The 22,948-nt window shown below is 40.4% G+C and overlaps 1 protein-coding gene across 2 annotated transcripts; it reads right to left on the bottom strand.

Moving 5' to 3' along the window:
* Nucleotides 1-774: 774 nt before the first annotated feature.
* On the bottom strand, nucleotides 775-22,627 carry si:dkey-9l20.3. 2 transcript variants are annotated; one of them, XM_087306429.1, is made up of 45 exons: nucleotides 22,201-22,627; nucleotides 22,015-22,110; nucleotides 21,723-21,852; nucleotides 21,462-21,589; nucleotides 21,046-21,312; nucleotides 20,862-20,957; nucleotides 20,581-20,710; nucleotides 20,355-20,482; nucleotides 19,964-20,230; nucleotides 19,778-19,873; nucleotides 19,493-19,622; nucleotides 19,232-19,359; nucleotides 18,816-19,082; nucleotides 18,632-18,727; nucleotides 18,350-18,479; nucleotides 18,124-18,251; nucleotides 17,733-17,999; nucleotides 17,547-17,642; nucleotides 17,262-17,391; nucleotides 17,001-17,128; nucleotides 16,585-16,851; nucleotides 16,401-16,496; nucleotides 16,120-16,249; nucleotides 15,894-16,021; nucleotides 15,503-15,769; nucleotides 15,317-15,412; nucleotides 15,032-15,161; nucleotides 14,771-14,898; nucleotides 14,355-14,621; nucleotides 14,171-14,266; nucleotides 13,890-14,019; nucleotides 13,667-13,794; nucleotides 13,276-13,542; nucleotides 13,090-13,185; nucleotides 12,805-12,934; nucleotides 12,544-12,671; nucleotides 9,055-9,321; nucleotides 7,782-7,877; nucleotides 7,573-7,693; nucleotides 5,571-5,672; nucleotides 5,285-5,469; nucleotides 4,100-4,254; nucleotides 2,479-2,721; nucleotides 1,177-1,339; nucleotides 775-1,039 (listed from the first exon to the last, which is right to left on the bottom strand). In XM_087306429.1, the coding sequence occupies exons 1-45, from the start codon at nucleotides 22,465-22,467 to the stop codon at nucleotides 959-961; spliced, it is 7,002 nt and encodes a 2,333-aa protein (XP_087162555.1). In that variant the 5' UTR covers nucleotides 22,468-22,627; the 3' UTR covers nucleotides 775-958. The 2 variants fall into 2 exon arrangements, with proteins under 2 accessions (XP_087162555.1, XP_087162556.1); XM_087306430.1 differs by lacking the exons at nucleotides 22,015-22,110; nucleotides 22,201-22,627 and having other exon boundaries at nucleotides 21,462-21,739.
* Between the last annotated feature and the right edge of the window lie 321 nt (nucleotides 22,628-22,948).

The raw sequence follows: 22,948 nt of genomic DNA, 5'->3' as shown, positions 1-22,948 counted from the left end.
ATTTCTGATCAAGTTATGTCAGATTTATTAATGTAGTGAATCATCTGATTTTCATTGAGCAGGTGTAATATTCATTAATATTAATTATTTGAATTCTTATATTCACTAAGGTGCTGCTGTTTGGGGTCGAATGATAGTCAAGTCATCATTAACCTCCAGGCTTTTTTTTTGTTTATGGGGCTGCGAGTAAATAAATAAAAAGAGCGGAGCTGCAGCAAAATAATGAATAAAAGAGTGAGGCTGTGGTCAAATAAATAAATAAAAAAGTGTGACTGCTGTGAGTGCAAGTAGCTAGGGACACCGGCCCTCGTGGCCAAAAAATGGACCGGCCCACCGGGAATTCTCCCAGTCCTCCCAATTAGCCAAATTTGGCCTGCTAGTAAGTGTGCTGCGTGATATTTAACTTGTTAAGTGAGGAAAGTGACCGACAGGACAATGTGGTAGAAATTGGTGCACAATAAATTTGTCACACTGAACAATCAGTACTGTGCTCCCTATACACAGGCTGGGCGCTGAAGAGACAAATATAGAGAAAAAAAACAGGTAATCTTTACCAAAAAAGAGTTCTTTCTGCACCTGGCTGGTGCAAACTACTGCGCAAGACATTTTCTTTTGTCAATGAAAATTATGCTGCATTTTGTTTTACTGATATAAATCTATAAAAGTGAAAAGCATGTTTAATAAATATTATAAACTTGGACTTTATGTAAGGCATACAAACATGCATGCAATAGGTGAAGAGCTTTTTTTTTTATAAAGAAGACAACAACTCACTTATATGCTAATCAAATTTATTTAAGAACATACTATTACTACAACACTGTAAATAGACAAAAACAAACAAAAAACAAATCCTTTAATTTAACACATTTATAGCCCAGGACATGCTCCTCCTCAATAACATATGGTTTAGTGTTTTAAATAATCGTTTTGACATCAGGCATCTTTTATCCAGCTCTTAAAGTCCAATGGTGATAGAGGCAGTGTGTTGGAAGTCCAAAGATCGACGCCTTCTGCGTTTACATCCAGGCTCACATGACTGAAGGGGACACACGGTTAACATTACTTACACGTGTATTTATTGTTTTCTTTAACATCATAGTTGTAATACAGTAAGTTGTCTAGCTTAGGGGTTAGTGTTTAAATGAAAATGCTTTGGGTATTGAATGAGTTTACCTGTGCACATTTGCCATTCTGCACCAGGCAGAGGTGGACCTGACAGTGCAAAAAGATGCGGTTCGAAGCTCCTGTGAAGGTGAACGTCCTGAAGGAGAAATAGCTTGTTGTGTCATTACCATTCTGCAGAATCTCCACTGTGCCATCCTCAGGGTTGGGGCATCTAGACAAGGCAGAAATAAAGACTTTTAAAGCTATGTTTCTATTCAAAGATGAAAATAGTTAGCATTTAAAATGTATAGCTTATGAAGATTGTAACACAGTGCTCCCAAAGGGGCTTGAATTTTCCTGTATTTTTTTTTCCTTTCTGGATTTCATGAGGCCTAATTCAACAGCGTAGCTTATATGGAATTTCCCAGATGTAAGTATGGAGCATATGGAATAATTTCCCGCCATGCAATAATAAATTATTTAATAAAATAAAATAAAAAATTATAAAGTCAGAATTCTGAGTTATAAAGTCGCAATTCCAAGTTCTAAAATCAGAATTGCAAGTTATTGAGTCAGAATTCTGAGTTCTAATGTCGCAATTTTGAGTTATAAAGTCAGAATTCTGAGTTATAATGTCGCAATAACTCAAAATTGCGACATTAGAACTCAGAATTCTGACTTTATAACTTAAAATTGCAACATTAGAACTCAGAATTCTGACTTTATAACTCAAAATTGTGACATTAGAACTCAGAGTTCTGAATGTACAAAATCAGAATTCCGATTTACAAAATCAGAATTGTGAGTTACAAAGTCAGAATACTGAGTTATAAAGTCCCAATTCTGAGTACTAAAATCAGAATTGTGAGTTTTAATGTCCCAATTTTGAGTTCTGAATTCAGAATTCTGAGGTTCTAAATTCGCAATTTTGAGTTATAAAGTCGCAATTCCGAGTTCTAAAATAAGAATTGCAAGTTATTGAGTCAGAATTCGAGTTCTAATGTCGCAATTTTAAGTTATAAAGTCGCAATTCCGAGTTCCAAAATCAGAATTGCAAGTTATTGAGTCAGAATTCTGAGTTTTAATGTCGCAATTTCAAGTTATAAAGTCAGAATTCTGAGTTATAATGCCATAATAACTTAATTGCGACCTTATAACTCAAAGTTACAAACTCCAAAATTATGACATTATAACTCTAATTTGGACTTTACAACTCAGAATTGCAACATTAAAACTCAGAATTCTGAATTTTCGAAGTCAGAATACCGAGTTATAAAGTCCCAATTCTGAGTTCTAAAATGTGACTGTGGAACGCTTTACACCCAACTCTGGTAGTAAGCTAATGATGGAAACTTAAAGTAAGTGACTTACTCTCTAACAATGAGGTTCCATCGAGTTTGATGTTGAATATCATTCACTGGTGTGGCCCAGCAGTTGTCCAGAACTGTTGCAATCTGACGTCTGTCCACTCCTTCCACCTCAACCGCCACATACATCATCTGGTTCACCTGCACTTCCACGTCACCCTCATATGGTTGGGTAAACTGAGCATCATGATAAGGAATCATTCTGATCCAATATATGCCTTGTCCAGGAAGATCTATGCTCAACACACTGGGACAAAATGTAAAAGCAGTTTTAATAACTTCTTAAATACATACAGTACATAGTAAAATATAAGGGGAACAAATGTAAGAACAGTGATGGAAGTGACAAAAGAGAAACAATCTATGCTAAATATAAATAATGATAGTAATAATATTAATAATTAGGGGATGCACAGATGACATTTTTTTTAAAGACTTTTATCTTTTTGGGGGATGTGGCAGTATTGCCATGTAATGTCTTAGCGAGACCAAAAGATCGCTCACTCTCAAACCAGGTTTATACTTCTGCGTCAAGTGACAATAGTATCTGGATGCAGCCTTTATGATGCAAGCTGAGATTGCATCTCTCAGAGATGCAGTGTCAGACACAGTGAACTCTATAGAGCTAGTGACGTCAGGTTGGGGTTTAGGGGTGGGGTTATGTAAGCGCATTAAAAAGCAATGGGATGCACCTCAGATTGCATCTGCACCAAGTCTGCAGCCAGACCCCTCTCTCGAGTGACCACCGTGACCCATGGTGCCTGCCTTGTGCGTAGCAGTGCATATATACTTCTGAGATCTGTTTGTGTAGCTCTGCAATAACATTTCAGAAAACGCTAGTTGTGAGGTGTTTACGTTCCTCTGTGTCGAGTGTCTTCGCAGGTGTTTTGTTTTTTCTGAATGCTACCTTAAAGTACACGTAGCTAAAACTCGCTCATTCTGAGGCAGGAACTGGCGGACGTGCAACAATTTTAATTATAAGGTAAACACAAAACAAAAGTTTCCATCTGGAGCTCCTTTACGGGACTCCAAACTTGTAAACAGTCCCTTCAACCGGTTCGCGCGGCTCTCACTTCCGCCCACACTAGTCAGTGCGACCAATCACAGAGCTCGTGCTAAGCATTATTGCGACCTGTAGTTACTTTGTGTTGTACAGAAATGTACAGAAATGTGAGAAATATAGCTTGCCCTTTATTGTTATCGCGATTCAAGTTAAACCACAGCACCACATATGCGCATTGGTTAAATGTCCTTTTATTTTAAACCGAGTTCTTATTGATTTTGCTGTAGAAAGTACAATATAAAAGGAATTGTAATTGTATTTTCAATAGGACACTGATTTCTAGAAATTTATTTAAATTTAGTTATATTTAAACATTTTTGAAATGTTATTAAAGAGTGATAGCTGGAGAGCCACATGTTTTTGGTCAAAGGGCCACATGTGGCTCCCGAGCCATAGGTTCCCTACCCCTGGTCTTAGATGGGCGATTGTTATAGAGATAGACGGAGCTGTGCCAGTAACCATAACCCTGCTTAGTTCTTAATTGACAGAGAATGATGCAACCAACTGATTTAAATGTATGGTGTACATTTTAAAATCACAAAACTTTCTGTTCATTTCCTACCTATGTTCTGCTTGTATGTCCTTAGGCATAGAGAGGGTCTGGATCAGAGGGTACACGCAAGAAAAATGTATGTTTACCCATCTTTCTCTTGTAATAAGACTCTTTGGCAACTTAGAATGAATGGAGTTTTGGTAGATGAAGTGAGTGGAGTTGCTCTGTGAAGACATGAATACAGATAAAATGCATCAACAATGGCATCACATTGTAAAACCACAATCTGTTGAGTAACAGTGTCCCACATATTGTGACTCACGGGTGTTCATTTACGATCTCGGATTGTGTTATGAGACCTTAGTATCTGCTCAGTTCATTTTTAATGTTAAAAAATTTAAAAATAGCTTAAAGGGATTAATAAAGTTGACCTTAAAATGTTTTTTTTTTTTAATTATAAACTGCTTTTATCCTAGACGAAATAAAGCAAATAAGACTTTCTCCAGAAGAAAAAATATTATCAGACATACTGTGAAATTTTCCTTGCTCTGTTAAACATCATTTGGGAAATATTTAAAAAAGGAAAAAATCAAAGGGGGTTAATAATTCTGATTATTACAGATCTATCTATCTATCTGTACACAGTATAAGATATATATATATATATATATATATATATATATATATATATATATATATATATATATATATAGATAGATAGATAGATAGATAGATAGATAGATAGATAGATAGATAGATAGATAGATAGATAGATAGATAGATAGATAGACTGAAAAATTTATGATAGAAAACAATGGCTGCAATGTCATACAGAGCTTTGATGTAGTCAAGACCTGCTTTTTAGATACTTTAAGTGTACATTACTCTGAAAATAAATCTACATCATGAGTTTTCATCATGCGATCAACATTTCTAAAGTATAAGTAGAAATAAAAATTAAATATCTGAAAAGGTACTGGCAGCTTGTTATTAGGTATTTCTACCATATTGTAAGTGATCAACCCAGAACCCAGTACTAAAATGTCAATAAAATAACTTTGTTAAACTTCTTAACATCAAAAGTCATAGAAGCAGAGATTAAGTTCTCATAATACGAACCAAAATTGTAAACAAACAAACATAGAGAGGGTCTGGATCAGAAAACAGAAAACTATGAATCACAAAATATAGGAAACTATTAATAGTAATTTTTAATATTTCACATAAAAGAAACATTAATGAAGCAGGCATTACCGACAGATTTGTCCCGCAGATGTGGTCTTCATTGTCAAAATGAAACAGCACTCTGTCATTTTCAACAATCCCTGTGCAGTTGGGGTCATTTAGATGTAGGACCTCGGGAGAAAACCCAAATTCGAAGAGTTGGCATCGGGAAAGAGATAAGAAACCAGTGCTGCTGGCACAGTACTCCATGGCATCTACACAAAAAGGTTTTCTTAATTATGATTTATATTATCCTGTATTATCATTTATCACAAGATTGTGTTGTGCTGCGGTACATCTGGCCTGACAAGCTTACCAAAAGTTTCAGGATTAGGCCTGTGTCCTTCCAAACAACCACAGCCGTAGCCATCTTTATAACGGCAAACTTCCTTTTGAGTGCAGTTTAAGGTACTACAAACTACATGAAGAAAGAAAGTGTAAATGTCACAGTTGAAAGTACAAGAATGTTGCATTGTTATGTGCCTGGTTTAACAATAATTTAATGAGTGAATTTTGTTAGGAAGTGCCATTTAATGGTGGTCACTGTAAGAACCTGCAGATGACATTAACCAACAAGTGAGCTGTTGAAGACAAGTGTCTCTGCCCTGTACATTTTATATCAGCTTATAGTGCTCCCTGTTAACAAGATGATGATCTGAATTAGGTGTTTTCAGTAAGGAAGACATACGAAATGTGCAGGGCGAGACCTGTGGAATTGAGACCTACTGGCTTAGATCAGAGGTTCTCGACCTTTTTCCAATTCTGGACCCACCTCTTTCTCCTTTGTTCTACTGCACAATATATATAAAAAGCTAAAATTCAAACAAATTTTAAATAAAGCTTTAAAACTTAAAATATTTTTTTTTCTAACGTTTTTAAATTATTTCAAGAGTTCACACTTAGCTGATGGTTGGTAATAAGCTAGTTTGGCATGCTCTCCCGGGGGAGAGCCCTGAGCTCATGAGATCCTCGAGCCCGGGGCGCGGGGCTCCCTCCTGTTTGCAGGGCAAGAGGGAATTTGAGCTCAGGTAGATCACGAGATTTTGGGGGGGAGAGATTCTTCAAGACGAAGATGACTAAAGGTAAGATGCTTTGGTTATTGTGGGAAAAAAGGAATTTGTTTTTATTACTTTTGTGTCTTTATTTTTTATTAGAAAAATGTTTAGACTAACAACAGATCAATCAATCTTTTCTATTGTATTATAACACATCTTGACCAGACATACTTCCTCTTTTTTACTGTGCTGCATACTTTTTAGAAGAACTGCTGACTAGTGGAAAAAGCAGAATGAGAATAAATTTAGGTTTGTTCTGCTGTCTGGACATATCACAAGGAGCATGATCTTTGTAGAAGGTATGAAATATATTAAAGATGCTCGTAATTGTTCAGTTCTGGTATGCAGAGAAAGTTTGCAAAAAGAGGAAGTATGTCTAGGGGTTACAAAGAGCCAAGGGACTGCAGAATGACTGATCAGTGACGTTAAACCAAAACTCCACCTGTTATTGTCAGTTGTGTATATATGCTGGAGTCAGGAAATGTAAGTTGCTTGTGAACCTCTTGAATGTAATTCTTGTATTGCATAGGGGTAACATAACCCAGAGCTCTGTCATCGAATTAGTCATTTGTATCTAATAAATTACTAATATTTTTGATATTAGAGACTCCAAGAACACCAGAACACTCTCCTAACCTTTTCTTATTGAACATGCATGGAATTGGCTTGATATTCCAACATTATTTATACTGAGTTAGGAATCGTCTGATTGGTTGTTCGCAAATTAGCTTGATTCGGGGCCAGCCGTGCCAATCATAAGCACGCGATCCTCTTAAAAGAAGTTTATAAATAAACATCACATATACTAGGCCTATTTGAAAAGTACATTTACTTGGCTTGTCAAAGTTAGTTGCACTACTTTTATTAACACGCCATTAATTCTCCGTTTTCACCCACAGTCTAAAGACATACAGTATGCAGCATAGGTGAATTGAAACAACTAAATTGACCATAGTGTATGAGATTTTATGGTGATTAACTGCACTGGAGGTTCACACATTAGTGTACTCCCAGTGTTGTGTTGCGGCTGAAAGGGTAGGAAAGGGCCAGAGCAATTGGTGGTACATTCTGCTGTGACGACCTGTGATAAATTAATTACTAAGTCAAAGGAAAGTAAGTGAAGGATTTCTCAACTAGCATGACATTGCCACAAATAAAATTCAAATTTTGAATGAAGAATACATCAATTTTAAAAAAAGTTAATGAATTAATCTCTAATCATGATTTCCTTGAGTAAAGTAACTGCATTATACATTACATTACCATCATAAACAGGAAATATCCAGTGACCACTGGCATTGACGTTGCTGCTGCATGATAATTCAGTAGATTTAATCAGCGATACAGTGTAAGAGTTCACAGAGTCCACAGTATTATAGAAAGCCTGAGTGAAAAAAGAACGTAAATTTGGGTTAGTAAAATTAATCTCTTTTAAATTGCAAAAATAATAATAATAATAAATTGAGCCTTACTAGCCATTGCTGCTCTGTTTCTGCAATGTTTCCATAGTTGAACAAGACGAAGGAGTGGTCAGCATTGGAGACTAAAATCACTTGAAAAGTAACTACCTGTAGAACACAGATAGACAACATTAAAGCCTGGTTTATACTCGACGTGTCCGCTAGTTCGCTTGAGAGCACGCGACGAATGTGACGTCATCGCGGTGTTAGCAGGAGTTCACTTTGGGTGCTCGCGACATGATTTCGTCTAGTGGTGCGTAAAGCATTTTTTGAGACTCGAGCGAACAGTGCACCACATTTGATTTGAGTTGAATATGAAACAGTTTGAAGAGATTTTGTCTGAAACAGTACGACAGTACGGACATCTTTATGATCCCTGATCATAGAGAAAAGCAGAGGATCAATAATTCTTGCCGTGGGAAAGGAGGAAAGTTTTTGTTAAAAGGTTTGGAAAAACCAGAGGAATAAGTTTTTAAAAAACAAGAGACCATGGCAAAAGTGAGCCAGGTACACAATTACAGAAATATGTTTTTCCACTAGTCATAGATTTTACTCTGATGTATATATACAGATGTGAATTTAAAACTATTTAATAGTAACAAAACTATAATAAAGGAACTGGAAAGGAATGTTTGAACCTATCAGTTTACAATATCCTGATGGCCTGTTTTTCTAGGCTTTATTGGTGATAATGGTCAGGAATGTTGGACTATTATTGCCTTTTAAGAACAAGTAGAGGACAGAAACTAGCCAGACAGTAATGTGTCAATTATGGACTTACTACAAAAAAAAAAAAAAACATCTGTATTTTTAAGTAAGTGTGCTCTTTTATTTTGCTTTTATTCTTGCCATAATAAAAATACATAATTGTAGAGCAACTTATATTCTGTTGTTATCGATATTTTATAAATCTTTAATAGGTAAAACTGTTGGAAATATAAACAAAAGCAAGTGATGCATCAAAGTTTGATTTTAAAAAACAATGTATAAAAACAATAAAAATAATTAGCATCAAAATACTGAATTATAATGATATGATGCAGTTCCATAAACTTTCTACTTCTCTGTTAATCCGTCTGATTTTGAGGTCAGTTTCTTTTGACTGCCACCTGTCGTTTTAAACAACATCACAACGGCGAACGCGATGAGTATAAAAGCCATGCGAGGTGCGCGCTGCGATGCCAGGCGAAAATATAAATCCAGCTTAAGGGTCATTCAAAGAAACATGTAACGCATTGGAAAATCAAAGTTGAATAAGTACTGATATGTGAAGATTAGATCTTACCCCTGCACCATCATAATATGGCACGTTGTCCCACGTAGCAACAAAAGCTGAGGAAGCAGTAAAATCTATGTTAGGGGAGTATTGTTTTACAGCTGCGGTGACTTGTGCCAGTACAGCACAGCTTGTATCCTCTCTATAGGAGATGGTTCCGCCCTGTCTGTTGTCGAAGTGAGTCCAAAGGGGAGCAATGATGTCTCTTCCAGAATTCAGAAGGGGCACGCTGTTGAACAGTGGCTCGGTAAATGTTAGAAGGCCATTGTTGTTCACCTAAAGTTCAGGACAAAACATTTTTAGATTAATATATTTCTAGACAGAACAAGTTATTCTGTGAAGTCCCCTAAAATTTTTTATAGCAAAAAGTTGTATATGATTATATCAGTCTAAGGAGAAATTAAGCTACCAGTTTTAATCATTTAACTCTTTTTTTTTTTTTTTTTTTTAAGTTGCCAGCCACTGCTAGCATTTTTGATGATTTTCATCTAAATTTGAAAGTTCTCTAAATATTTTCGGCTTTGAATATATGACCATATTATATATCAAAATAAAGAACCAACCATCTGCTAGAAAAAACAAACAAACATTTTATTCTATCTTCCTGTGTTCATGTTTATACCCTAATGCAGGTAGGTTTCAAGAATTGTCTTTAAACACACACACTCTATACATCCACACACACATATAATATATACTGTGCATACATATTGGGGTGGACAATGAAACTGAAAGCCTGGTTTTATACAACAATAATTCTCTCAGTCACTGATCTTGCTGTGTTTATGTTGGTGCATTATCATCCTGATAAATGGTACACCTTCAGGATATAATCTTTCAACCATTGGGTGGACATGGAATGGTTTGGTAGTGCTTGGCATTGATGCACCCATCTAGCACTAGTATTGATCCAAGAGAATGCCTTAATATTGCAGCTTAAGGCTGATTTATACTTCTGCGTCAGGCGCACGCTTATGCTACGGCGCAGCCTACACGTTGACGCATAGCCCTATGCCGTGGCCGTCACTGATGTGCATCTCTGAAAAAATTTAACTACATGTCGCACCGACGCATAGCGCAAGCTCTGCGATTGGTCAGCTTGGTAGCACTGATGAGTCTGGATAGCATTGAGAGCCGCGCAAGCCCGATGGAGCGATTGTTTACAAGTGTGGAGTCCCATGAAGGAGGTCCGGATGGAAAGTTTTGTTTTGTGTTTACCTCGTAGTTAAAGTTGTTTCACGTCCACCGGTTCCTGCCTCAAAATGAGCAAGTTTGAGCCACTTGTACATTCAGGAAGTGTTCAGAAAAAACAAATCACCAGCGAAGAAACACGACACGGAGGAACATAAACACCTCACTGCCAACAAGCGTTTTGGAAGTGTTAAAGCAGACCAACAGAGACAGCATGGAGAAGTATAAATGCACGACTACGCACGTTGCATGCACCTTGGGTTACGCCGATCACTTGACGCAGAAGTATAAACAAGGCTTTAAACCATCACTTATCAACCCCAATGCTTCAGTCTGGGCATGCAACACTGGGTTGAATGCTTTCTTGGGGTTTCTCCACACCGTAATTGTGTGGTTGACAGTGAAATTGGATTTTTCAGAGAACAATACATGTTTCACATTGTCTACAGCCCAAGATTTTTGCTGCTGGCACACTGAACATTTGGTATTGACATCAGTGAACAAAAGTTAGGCTATAGCAGCCTGGCCATGTACATTGGGCCTGTGGGCCTGTATATATATAATGACTTAAACCACACTGAACTGAGCTAAACTGAACTGAACTTAAACACTAAAAACTGAACTACCCTGATCCAGCTACTATGACCATTTATGTGAAGCTGCTTTGACACAATCTACATTGTAAAAGCGCTATACAAATAAAGCTGAACTGAATTTAATTGAATATACAGATGTTACTACTTCAATGTGTTCCTTGTGCCGCCATTCATACCGCGGCGACGGCGGTACTTGATGCGCCAGCAGCATTTGACCGCTGGGTGGCACTTTAACCACAGATATTCATCTTTGCCTTTTCACAATGCTAAACAGACTGTTCTGTAGGCGTAGCTTACTGTATGTGATGTGATGTGTTCAATTAAAATATAATATTAATTGAGTTTTTCTGTATATTTACTTTCTACAACTATCTTCGTCTGGAAGAAACCCCCCTCATCCCCTTCTTCCACCTTTATAAAGAATGGGCGGCACTATGGCCCAGTGACTAGCACTGTTGCCTCACAGCAAGAATACCAATGGAGTTGGGTCCTCGCTGAGCCATCTGGTATTTCTGTGCGGAGTTTGCATGTTCTCCCTGTGACTGTGTGGGTTTCCTCTGGGTTCCCCGCTTTCCTCCCACCATCCAAATGTGCTCTATATTATAGATAAAATAAGCCTAAACCTTTTTCATAATGTCTGACTCTCAGGAAGTTTGACTTGGCCTCAGCAGCGGGGGAGTTTGAGATAGACCTGAGCTCAATCTCCACTCGCCCTGCAAAAGGGGTAAGCCCTGGGCTCGAGGATCCCTTGAGCTCAGGGCTCTCTCCCGGGGCAGCATGCCAAACATGCTATGTATAAATCATGAGCTAAGTGTGAACTCTTGAATTCTGCAGTGAATTGGGCAGCTGTTGTTTGATGGTTTTTGAATACGATTTGAGTTACACCTGGACATCCCTTTTAGGCTGATTCCTCTTGCATCTCCACATCCTCCTGTTGAATGTGGTTCATCCTACTTAGTGGTATTCTGACATTAGCCTGATTACTGTGGCTCTTTATACATCACAAAATCTTGCTGTCTTGGTCACAGCGAGACATGCTGTGCTATTGATCTGGTAATTAATCCTTTACACTCTACTCTTATAGGTGGAATGTACGATCAGTGAAGATTGACTGGTCAAATTTAGCCATGAAACTTTCAATACTAAATCTAAACCAGTTTTCATTCTCATTGTCCAACTCCTGTGCATAGGTTCTTTTAAATGTGTGTATGTGGGTGTATGCAAGCATGCACACGTGTACATGTTCACTCACCTGCACATGTACATATAAACACACATACACACATATGTGTGTGTGTTTGTGTCACATGCACTTATGTGTGTGTGTGTGTGTGTGTGTTGTAAAACACATTTCTAACCTCAAGCAGATCTAACCTTAAGCAGGGTGGATCATTTTGCTATATAGTAACATTATGTATTAGGCCAAAGAAAGGTTGTATAATTCTCATTTGTACCAATAATCTTTCTCTTTTTCAGATTTCACTCCCTGTTGCATGTGATGTTGTACCTGACTCAGGACATAAGTTAAGGCTACCACTACCATAATATAACTTACAATGCCGAAAAAATTTGAAAATGCAGGGAAGTGTTTTCACCTAATTGTGATTTATCTTGTCAGTGGCAAAGGAAGAATTAAGGAGACTTGAGAATTTAGTTTATAATTTATAAAAAAAAAAATCTTGATATGGAAAGTGACAAATGCAGTTCTTACAAAGGTCTGATTCAGAGTGCGTCCAAAATATTTGAAAGGCTGCTGCAGTATGATGGCTTCAGAGCTGCCGTTGTCCAAACGGGGTGTTACCATTTCTCCATTTCCAAATGGTATGAAATTGTCTGGCACTGGGGAACAGGTAAACGAGAGGGATTCCATGACAAGCTGCAGTGGCACAAGAGCTTATTGAACCCAGCCCCCCAAAGCCCACCCCAAGAGTGGCTTGCTGCAAAGAGTTTAAAAAATAACATGGGGTCTTACATTTTGGTGACCCATCCACCTGGAAAGCCCAGCAACCTGTCACCTTGATATTACTGCTTGATGAGAGCTCTGAGACACTGCGTGCTGGAACTAGGAAAGAGCTAGCAGAGTCCACGGTGCTATAGCCAGCCTGCGGAAGTGAATAAAAGATTGAATTTTGTTTTCTACTCAGAAATAGGAGAGAGTTGGATAGAAAGCGTTTCTTTTCCGTGCACAGGCATTTGCTTCTAAATTCTATCCTAAGACTCACTTTGCACAACGTACAAGAAACAGGTCTTCACTAACCTGCCATGGCTGTCCGGTCTCTGCAATATCTCCATAATAGATGAAGACAAAAGAGCGATGAACATTGTAGGCTAAAACCACTTGGAAATTGACCACCTTCAAAACAGCAACAGAGAGCAGTCAAAACCTTTTGAAACGAGCACGATCAACTGCTGATTGAAAATCAAAGATTCCAGCAGGTCTTACCCCTCCGCTATTATTGTAGGGCACACTTTTCCAGGTAGCGACAAACGCTGAAGCAGCTGCAAAAGGTATGTTGGGGAAGTATTGCTTGACTGCTGCAGTGACTTGTGCCAGAACATTACTGCTTGGCTTATTGATGTAAGAGATGCTTCCACCACGTCTACTGTCAAGTTGAGTCCAAAGAGGAGCAATGATATCTCTTTTAGGGTTCAGGGAGGAGTTGGAGGCAGGCAGCGGCTTAGTAAATGTTAGGTATCCATTGCTGTTCATCTAGAATTTAGGATCAAACATTTTCATGATTAGTTTTTAAAGTGCTATGAGGAGAATGCTTTAGACGTGAGAGCCGTATAAATAAATTGTGACTTGTGTGGTGGGATGAAATTGTAATGCTCACATAGATCTGACTGTATGTACGTCCAAAGAATTTGAAAGGCTGCTGCAAGGAAATGGCATCTGAGCTTCCATCGTTGGCAGTGGAGTTCACTGCTTGGCCATCGTCTGAAGGCAGGAAATTGCTTGGCACTGCAAAAAAGATTAGTGAGAATTTTGTTGTTGTTGTGATGTAGAAACACAAGGTCACAAAGGTTAAGACTGAGCTACCGATTGCTCTGGCTTACCTTTTGTTGAGCCATCCACTGGGAAAGTGGAGCGACCATTCACATTGGTATTGCTGCTAGATGAGAGTTCTGAGGCGTTGCTTACTTTAATCGTGAAAGAATTGGCCGAGTCCACCGTGTCGTAACCAGCCTGTAGAAGTAAATGAATCATATTTAGCTCCCCAACTTTTTCTTGATATAGCTATCTTTTGTTAGAATGGAAGGCATGAGTTGAGGCAAAAGGCAGTTCCTGAACATTTCTCTCATTCCGAATAAGTGTATGAGGAGCGGTTTCCACTCACCAGCCAGGTTTGTCCCAACTGTGAGATGTTTCCATAATTCAGCAGGATGAAAGAGCGCTGAACACTGGAGGCTAAAACCACTTGGAAAGTAGCCACCTTCAAAGTACCAACACATGGCATTAAAATCTTTCCATACTTCACAGGACAGCAATAATTCACTTGATAAATAACGATCAGATCTTACCCCTCTACCATCATAGTATGGCACGTTGTCCCAGGTAGCAACAAAAGCTGATGAAGCAGTAAAATTTGCGTTAGGGGAGTTTTGTTTAATAGCTGCGTTGACTTGTGCCAGCACATCACTGCTTGTGTCCTCTCTACAGGAGATTGTTCCGCCCTGTCTGTTGTCAAAGTGAGTCCACAGGGGGGCAATGAGGTCTCTTCCAGAGTTCAGAAAGGGGATGCAGTCGGACGGCGGCTTAGCAAACGTTAGAAGGCCATTGTTGTTCACCTAAAGTTCAGGACAAAACATTTATGAAGAAGTCAGTGTCTGAACGACGTAAAGCTACCAGTTTCGCTCATTTTAGGAGACTTGTCAACTGAGATGAACTTGGATTAAAAATGCCTCTTGATATGGAAAGTGACAAATGCAGTTCTTACAAAGGTCTGATTCAGAGTGCGTCCAAAATATTTGAAAGGCTGCTGCAGTATAATGGCTTCAGAGCTGCCGTTGTCCAAACGGGGTGTTACCATTTCTCCATTTCCAAATGGTATGAAATTGTCTGGCACTGGGGAACAGGTAAACGAGAGGGATTCCATGACAAACTGCAGTGGCACAAGAGCTTATTGAACCCAGCCCCCCAAAGCCCACCCCAAGAGTGGCTTGCTGCAAAGAGTTTAAAAAATAACATGGGGTCTTACATTTTGGTGACCCATCCACCTGGAAAGCCCAGCAACCTGTCACCTTGATATTACTGCTTGATGAGAGCTCTGAGACACTGCGTGCTGGAACTAGGAAAGAGCTAGCAGAGTCCAGGGTGCTATAGCCAGCCTGCGGAAGTGAATAAAAGATTGAATTTTGTTTTCTACTCAGAAATAGGAGAGAGTTGGATAGAAAGCGTTTCTTTTCCATGCACAGGCATTTGCTTCTAAATTCTATCCTAAGACTCACTTTGCACAACGTACAAGAAACAGGTCTTCACTAACCTGCCATGGCTGTCCGGTCTCTGCAATATCTCCATAATAGATTAAGACAAAAGAGCGATGAACATTGTAGGCTAAAACCACTTGGAAATTGACCACCTTCAAAACAGCAACAGAGAGCAGTCAAAACCTTTTGAAACGAGCACGATCAACTGCTGATTGAAAATCAAAGATTCCAGCAGGTCTTACCCCTCCGCTATTATTGTAGGGCACACTTTTCCAGGTAGCGACAAACGCTGAAGCAGCTGCAAAAGGTATGTTGGGGAAGTATTGCTTGACCGCTGCAGTGACTTGTGCCAGAACATTACTGCTTGGCTTATTGATGTAAGAGATGCTTCCACCACGTCTACTGTCAAGTTGAGTCCAAAGAGGAGCAATGATATCTCTTTTAGGGTTCAGGGAGGAGTTGGAGGCAGGCAGCGGCTTAGTAAATGTTAGGTATCCATTGCTGTTCATCTAGAATTTAGGACCAAACATTTTCATGATTAGTTTTTAAAGTGCTATGAGGAGAATGCTTTAGACGTGAGAGCCGTATAAATAAATTGTGACTTGTGTGGTGGGATGAAATTGTAATGCTCACATAGATCTGACTGTATGTACGTCCAAAGAATTTGAAAGGCTGCTGCAAGGAAATGGCATCTGAGCTTCCATCGTTGGCAGTGGAGTTCACTGCTTGGCCATCGTCTGAAGGCAGGAAATTGCTTGGCACTGCAAAAAAGATTAGTGAGAATTTTGTTGTTGTTGTTGTGATGTAGAAACACAAGGTCACAAAGGTTAAGACTGAGCTACCGACTGCTCTGGCTTACCTTTTGTTGAGCCATCCACTGGGAAAGTGGAGCGACCATTCACATTGGTATTGCTGCTGGATGAGAGTTCTGAGGCGTTGCTTACTTTAATCGTGAAAGAATTGGCCGAGTCCACCGTGTCGTAACCAGCCTGTAGAAGTTAATGAATCATATTTAGCTCCCCAACTTTTTCTTGATAAAGCTATCTTTTGTTAGAATGGAAGGCATGAGTTGAGGCAAAAGGCAGTTCCTGGGCATTTCTCTCATTCCGAATAAGTGTATGAGAAGCGGTTTCCACTCACCAGCCAGGTTTGTCCCAACTTTGAGATGTTTCCATAATTCAGCAGGATGAAAGAGCGCTGAACACTGGAGGCTAAAACCACTTGGAAAGTAGCCACCTTCAAATTACCAACACATGGCATTAAAATCTTTCCATACTTCACAGGACAGCAATAATTCACTTGATAAATAACAATCAGATCTTACCCCTCTACCATCATAGTATGGCACGTTGTCCCAGGTAGCTACAAAAGCTGATGAAGCAGTAAAATTTGCGTTAGGGGAGTTTTGTTTAATAGCTGCGTTGACTTGTGCCAGCACATCACTGCTTGTGTCCTCTCTACAGGAGATTGTTCCGCCCTGTCTGTTGTCAAAGTGAGTCCACAGGGGGGCAATGAGGTCTCTTCCAGAGTTTAGAAAGGGGATGCAGTCGGACGGCGGCTTAGCAAACGTTAGAAGGCCATTGTTGTTCACCTAAAGTTCAGGACAAAACATTTATGAAGAAGTCAGTGTCTGAACGACGTAAAGCTACCAGTTTCGCTCATTTTAGGAGACTTGTCAACTGAGATGAACTTGGATTAAAAATGCCTCTTGATATGGAAAGTGACAAATGCAGTTCTTACAAAGGTCTGATTCAGAGTGCGTCCAAAATATTTGAAAGGCTGCTGCAGTATGATGGCTTCAGAGCTGCCGTTGTCCAAACGGGGTGTTACCATTTCTCCATTTCCAAATGGTATGAAATTGTCTGGCACTGGGGAACAGGTAAACGAGAGGGATTCCATGACAAGCTGCAGTGGCACAAGAGCTTATTGAACCCAGCCCCCCAAAGCCCACCCCAAGAGTGGCTTGCTGCAAAGAGTTTAAAAAATAACATGGGGTCTTACATTTTGGTGACCCATCCACCTGGAAAGCCCAGCAACCTGTCACCTTGATATTACTGCTTGATGAGAGCTCTGAGACACTGCGTGCTGGAACTAGGAAAGAGCTAGCAGAGTCCACGGTGCTATAGCCAGCCTGCGGAAGTGAATAAAAGATTGAATTTTGTTTTCTACTCAGAAATAGGAGAGAGTTGGATAGAAAGCGTTTCTTTTCCGTGCACAGGCATTTGCTTCTAAATTCTATCCTAAGACTCACTTTGCACAACGTACAAGAAACAGGTCTTCACTAACCTGCCATGGCTGTCCGGTCTCTGCAATATCTCCATAATAGATGAAGACAAAAGAGCGATGAACATTGTAGGCTAAAACCACTTGGAAATTGACCACCTTCAAAACAGCAACAGAGAGCAGTCAAAACCTTTTGAAACGAGCACGATCAACTGCTGATTGAAAATCAAAGATTCCAGCAGGTCTTACCCCTCCGCTATTATTGTAGGGCACACTTTTCCAGGTAGCGACAAACGCTGAAGCAGCTGCAAAAGGTATGTTGGGGAAGTATTGCTTGACCGCTGCAGTGACTTGTGCCAGAACATTACTGCTTGGCTTATTGATGTAAGAGATGCTTCCACCACGTCTACTGTCAAGTTGAGTCCAAAGAGGAGCAATGATATCTCTTTTAGGGTTCAGGGAGGAGTTGGAGGCAGGCAGCGGCTTAGTAAATGTTAGGTATCCATTGCTGTTCATCTAGAATTTAGGACCAAACATTTTCATGATTAGTTTTTAAAGTGCTATGAGGAGAATGCTTTAGACGTGAGAGCCGTATAAATAAATTGTGACTTGTGTGGTGGGATGAAATTGTAATGCTCACATAGATCTGACTGTATGTACGTCCAAAGAATTTGAAAGGCTGCTGCAAGGAAATGGCATCTGAGCTTCCATCGCTGGCAGTGGAGTTCACTGCTTGGCCATCGTCTGAAGGCAGGAAATTGCTTGGCACTGCAAAAAAGATTAGTGAGAATTTTGTTGTTGTTGTTGTGATGTAGAAACACAAGGTCACAAAGGTTAAGACTGAGCTACCGATTGCTCTGGCTTACCTTTTGTTGAGCCATCCACTGGGAAAGTGGAGCAACCATTCACATTGGTATTGCTGCTGGATGAGAGTTCTGAGGCGTTGGTTACTTTAATCGTGAAAGAATTGGCCGAGTCCACCGTGTCGTAACCAGCCTGTAGAAGTAAATGAATCATATTTAGCTCCCCCAACTTTTTCTTGATAAAGCTATCTTTTGTTAGAATGGAAGTCATGAGTTGAGGCAAAAGGCAGTTCCTGGGCATTTCTCTCATTCCGAATAAGTGTATGAGAAGCGGTTTCCACTCACCAGCCAGGTTTGTCCCAACTTTGAGATGTTTCCATAATTCAGCAGGATGAAAGAGCGCTGAACACTGGAGGCTAAAACCACTTGGAAAGTAGCCACCTTCAAAGTACCAACACATGGCATTAAAATCTTTCCATACTTCACAGGACAGCAATAATTCACTTGATAAATAACGATCAGATCTTACCCCTCTACCATCATAGTATGGCACGTTGTCCCAGGTAGCTACAAAAGCTGATGAAGCAGTAAAATTTGCGTTAGGGGAGTTTTGTTTAATAGCTGCGTTGACTTGTGCCAGCACATCACTGCTTGTGTCCTCTCTACAGGAGATTGTTCCGCCTTGTCTGTTGTCAAAGTGAGTCCACAGGGGGGCAATGAGGTCTCTTCCAGAGTTCAGAAAGGGGATGCAGTCGGACGGCGGCTTAGCAAACGTTAGAAGGCCATTGTTGTTCACCTAAAGTTCAGGAGAAAACATTTATGAAGAAGTCAGTGTCTGAACGACGTAAAGCTACCAGTTTCGCTCATTTAAGGAGACTTATCAACTGAGATGAACTTGGCTTAAAAATGCCTCTTGATATGGAAAGTGACAAATCCAGTTCTTACAAAGGTCTGATTCAGAGTGCGTCCAAAATATTTGAAAGGCTGCTGCAGTATAATGGCTTCAGAGCTGCCGTTGTCCAAACGGGGTGTTACCATTTCTCCATTTCCAAATGGTATGAAATTGTCTGGCACTGGGGAACAGGTAAACGAGAGGGATTCCATGACAAGCTGCAGTGGCACAAGAGCTTATTGAACCCAGCCCCCCAAAGCCCACCCCAAGAGTGGCTTGCTGCAAAGAGTTTAAAAAAAAACATGGGGTCTTACATTTTGGTGACCCATCCACCTGGAAAGCCCAGCAACCTGTCACCTTGATATTACTGCTTGATGAGAGCTCTGAGACACTGCGTGCTGGAACTAGGAAAGAGCTAGCAGAGTCCACGGTGCTATAGCCAGCCTGCGGAAGTGAATAAAAGATTGAATTTTGCTTTCTACTCAGAAATAGGAGAGAGTTGGATAGAAAGCGTTTCTTTTCCGTGCACAGGCATTTGCTTCTAAATTCTATCCTAAGACTCACTTTGCACAACGTACAAGAAACAGGTCTTCACTAACCTGCCATGGCTGTCCGGTCTCTGCAATATCTCCATAATAGATGAAGACAAAAGAGCGATGAACATTGTAGGCTAAAACCACTTGGAAATTGACCACCTTCAAAACAGCAACAGAGAGCAGTCAAAACCTTTTGAAACGAGCACGATCAACTGCTGATTGAAAATCAAAGATTCCAGCAGGTCTTACCCCTCCGCTATTATTGTAGGGCACACTTTTCCAGGTAGCGACAAACGCTGAAGCAGCTGCAAAAGGTATGTTGGGGAAGTATTGCTTGACCGCTGCAGTGACTTGTGCCAGAACATTACTGCTTGGCTTATTGATGTAAGAGATGCTTCCACCACGTCTACTGTCAAGTTCAGTCCAAAGAGGAGCAATGATATCTCTTTTAGGGTTCAGGGAGGAGTTGGAGGCAGGCAGCGGCTTAGTAAATGTTAGGTATCCATTGCTGTTCATCTAGAATTTAGGACCAAACATTTTCATGATTAGTTTTTAAAGTGCTATGAGGAGAATGCTTTAGACATGAGAGCCGTATAAATAAATTGTGACTTGTGTGGTGGGATGAAATTGTAATGCTCACATAGATCTGACTGTATGTACGTCCAAAGAATTTGAAAGGCTGCTGCAAGGAAATGGCATCTGAGCTTCCATCGTTGGCAGTGGAGTTCACTGCTTGGCCATCGTCTGAAGGCAGGAAATTGCTTGGCACTGCAAAAAAGATTAGTGAGAATTTTGTTGTTGTTGTTGTGATGTAGAAACACAAGGTCACAAAGGTTAAGACTGAGCTACCGACTGCTCTGGCTTACCTTTTGTTGAGCCATCCACTGGGAAAGTGGAGCGACCATTGACATTGGTATTGCTGCTGGATGAGAGTTCTGAGGCGTTGCTTACTTTAATCGTGAAAGAATTGGCCGAGTCCACCGTGTCGTAACCAGCCTGTAGAAGTAAATGAATCATATTTAGCTCCCCAACTTTTTCTTGATATAGCTATCTTTTGTTAGAATGGAAGGCATGAGTTGAGGCAAAAGGCAGTTCCTGGGCATTTCTCTCATTCCGAATAAGTGTATGAGAAGCGGTTTCCACTCACCAGCCAGGTTTGTCCCAACTTTGAGATGTTTCCATAATTCAGCAGGATGAAAGAGCGCTGAACACTGGAGGCTAAAACCACTTGGAAAGTAGCCACCTTCAAAGTACCAACACATGGCATTAAAATCTTTCCATACTTCACAGGACAGCAATAACTCACTTGATAAATAACGATCAGATCTTACCCCTCTACCATCATAGTATGGCACGTTGTCCCAGGTAGCTACAAAAGCTGATGAAGCAGTAAAACTTGCGTTAGGGGAGTTTTGTTTGATAGCTGCATTGACTTGTGCCAGCACATCACTGCTTGTGTCCTCTCTACAGGAGATTGTTCCGCCCTGTCTGTTGTCAAAGTGAGTCCACAGGGGGGCAATGAGGTCTCTTCCAGAGTTCAGAAAGGGGATGCAGTCGGACGGCGGCTTAGCAAACGTTAGAAGGCCATTGTTGTTCACCTAAAGTTCAGGACAAAACATTTATGAAGAAGTCAGTGTCTGAACGACGTAAAGCTACCAGTTTCGCTCATTTTAGGAGACTTGTCAACTGAGATGAACTTGGATTAAAAATGCCTCTTGATATGGAAAGTGACAAATGCAGTTCTTACAAAGGTCTGATTCAGAGTGCGTCCAAAATATTTGAAAGGCTGCTGCAGTATGATGGCTTCAGAGCTGCCGTTGTCCAAACGGGGTGTTACCATTTCTCCATTTCCAAATGGTATGAAATTGTCTGGCACTGGGGAACAGGTAAACGAGAGGGATTCCATGACAAGCTGCAGTGGCACAAGAGCTTATTGAACCCAGCCCCCCAAAGCCCACCCCAAGAGTGGCTTGCTGCAAAGAGTTTAAAAAATAACATGGGGTCTTACATTTTGGTGACCCATCCACCTGGAAAGCCCAGCAACCTGTCACCTTGATATTACTGCTTGATGAGAGCTCTGAGACACTGCGTGCTGGAACTAGGAAAGAGCTAGCAGAGTCCACGGTGCTATAGCCAGCCTGCGGAAGTGAATAAAAGATTGAATTTTGTTTTCTACTCAGAAATAGGAGAGAGTTAGATAGAAAGCGTTTCTTTTCCGTGCACAGGCATTTGCTTCTAAATTCTATCCTAAGACTCACTTTGCAATTGCCACAACGTACAAGAAACAGGTCTTCACTAACCTGCCATGGCTGTCCGGTCTCTGCAATATCTCCATAATAGATGAAGACAAAAGAGCGATGAACATTGTAGGCTAAAACCACTTGGAAATTGACCACCTTCAAAACAGCAACAGAGAGCAGTCAAAACCTTTTGAAATGAGCACGATCAACTGCTGATTGAAAATCAAAGATTCCAGCAGGTCTTACCCCTCCGCTATTATTGTAAGGCACACTTTTCCAGGTAGCGACAAACGCTGAAGCAGCTGCAAAAGGTATGTTGGGGAAGTATTGCTTGACCGCTGCAGTGACCTGTGCCAGAACATTACTGCTTGGCTTATTGATGTAAGAGATGCTTCCACCACGTCTACTGTCAAGTTGAGTCCAAAGAGGAGCAATGATATCTCTTTTAGGGTTCAGGGAGGAGTTGGAGGCAGGCAGCGGCTTAGTAAATGTTAGGTATCCATTGCTGTTCATCTAGAATTTAGGACCAAACATTTTCATGATTAGTTTTTAAAGTGCTATGAGGAGAATGCTTTAGACGTGAGAGCCGTATAAATAAATTGTGACTTGTGTGGTGGGATGAAATTGTAATGCTCACATAGATCTGACTGTATGTACGTCCAAAGAATTTGAAAGGCTGCTGCAAGGAAATGGCATCTGTGCTTCCATCGTTGGCAGTGGAGTTCACTGCTTGGCCATCGTCTGAAGGCAGGAAATTGCTTGGCACTGCAAAAAAGATTAGTGAGAATTTTGTTGTTGTTGTTGTGATGTAGAAACACAAGGTCACAAAGGTTAAGACTGAGCTACCGACTGCTCTGGCTTACCTTTTGTTGAGCCATCCACTGGGAAAGTGGAGCGACCATTGACATTGGTATTGCTGCTGGATGAGAGTTCTGAGGCGTTGCTTACTTTAATCGTGAAAGAATTGGCCGAGTCCACCGTGTCGTAACCAGCC

Source organism: Danio rerio, chromosome 23 (assembly GCF_052040795.2).
Source record: "Danio rerio strain M-AB ecotype USA chromosome 23, GRCz13ab, whole genome shotgun sequence".
Lineage (NCBI taxonomy): Eukaryota > Metazoa > Chordata > Actinopteri > Cypriniformes > Danionidae > Danio > Danio rerio.
The sequence above is the reverse complement of the archived record's forward strand: the minus strand, read 5'-3'. Positions and strand labels throughout refer to the sequence as shown.

What these genes read in the sequence shown, in the direction of transcription:
- si:dkey-9l20.3 (XM_087306429.1), bottom strand. Translation starts at nt 22,467, where the DNA reads ATGAACAGCAATGGATACCTAACATTTACTAAGCCGCTGCCTGCCTCC. An exon ending in AGTTGGGACAAACCTGGCTG is followed by an intron (nt 20,711 to 20,861) that starts GTGAGTGGAAAC and finishes TTACTTCTACAG; the next exon opens with GCTGGTTACGACACGGTGGA. An exon ending in GATATTTCCTGTTTATGATG is followed by an intron (nt 5,673 to 7,572) that starts GTAATGTAATGT and finishes TTCTTCATGTAG; the next exon opens with TTTGTAGTACCTTAAACTGC.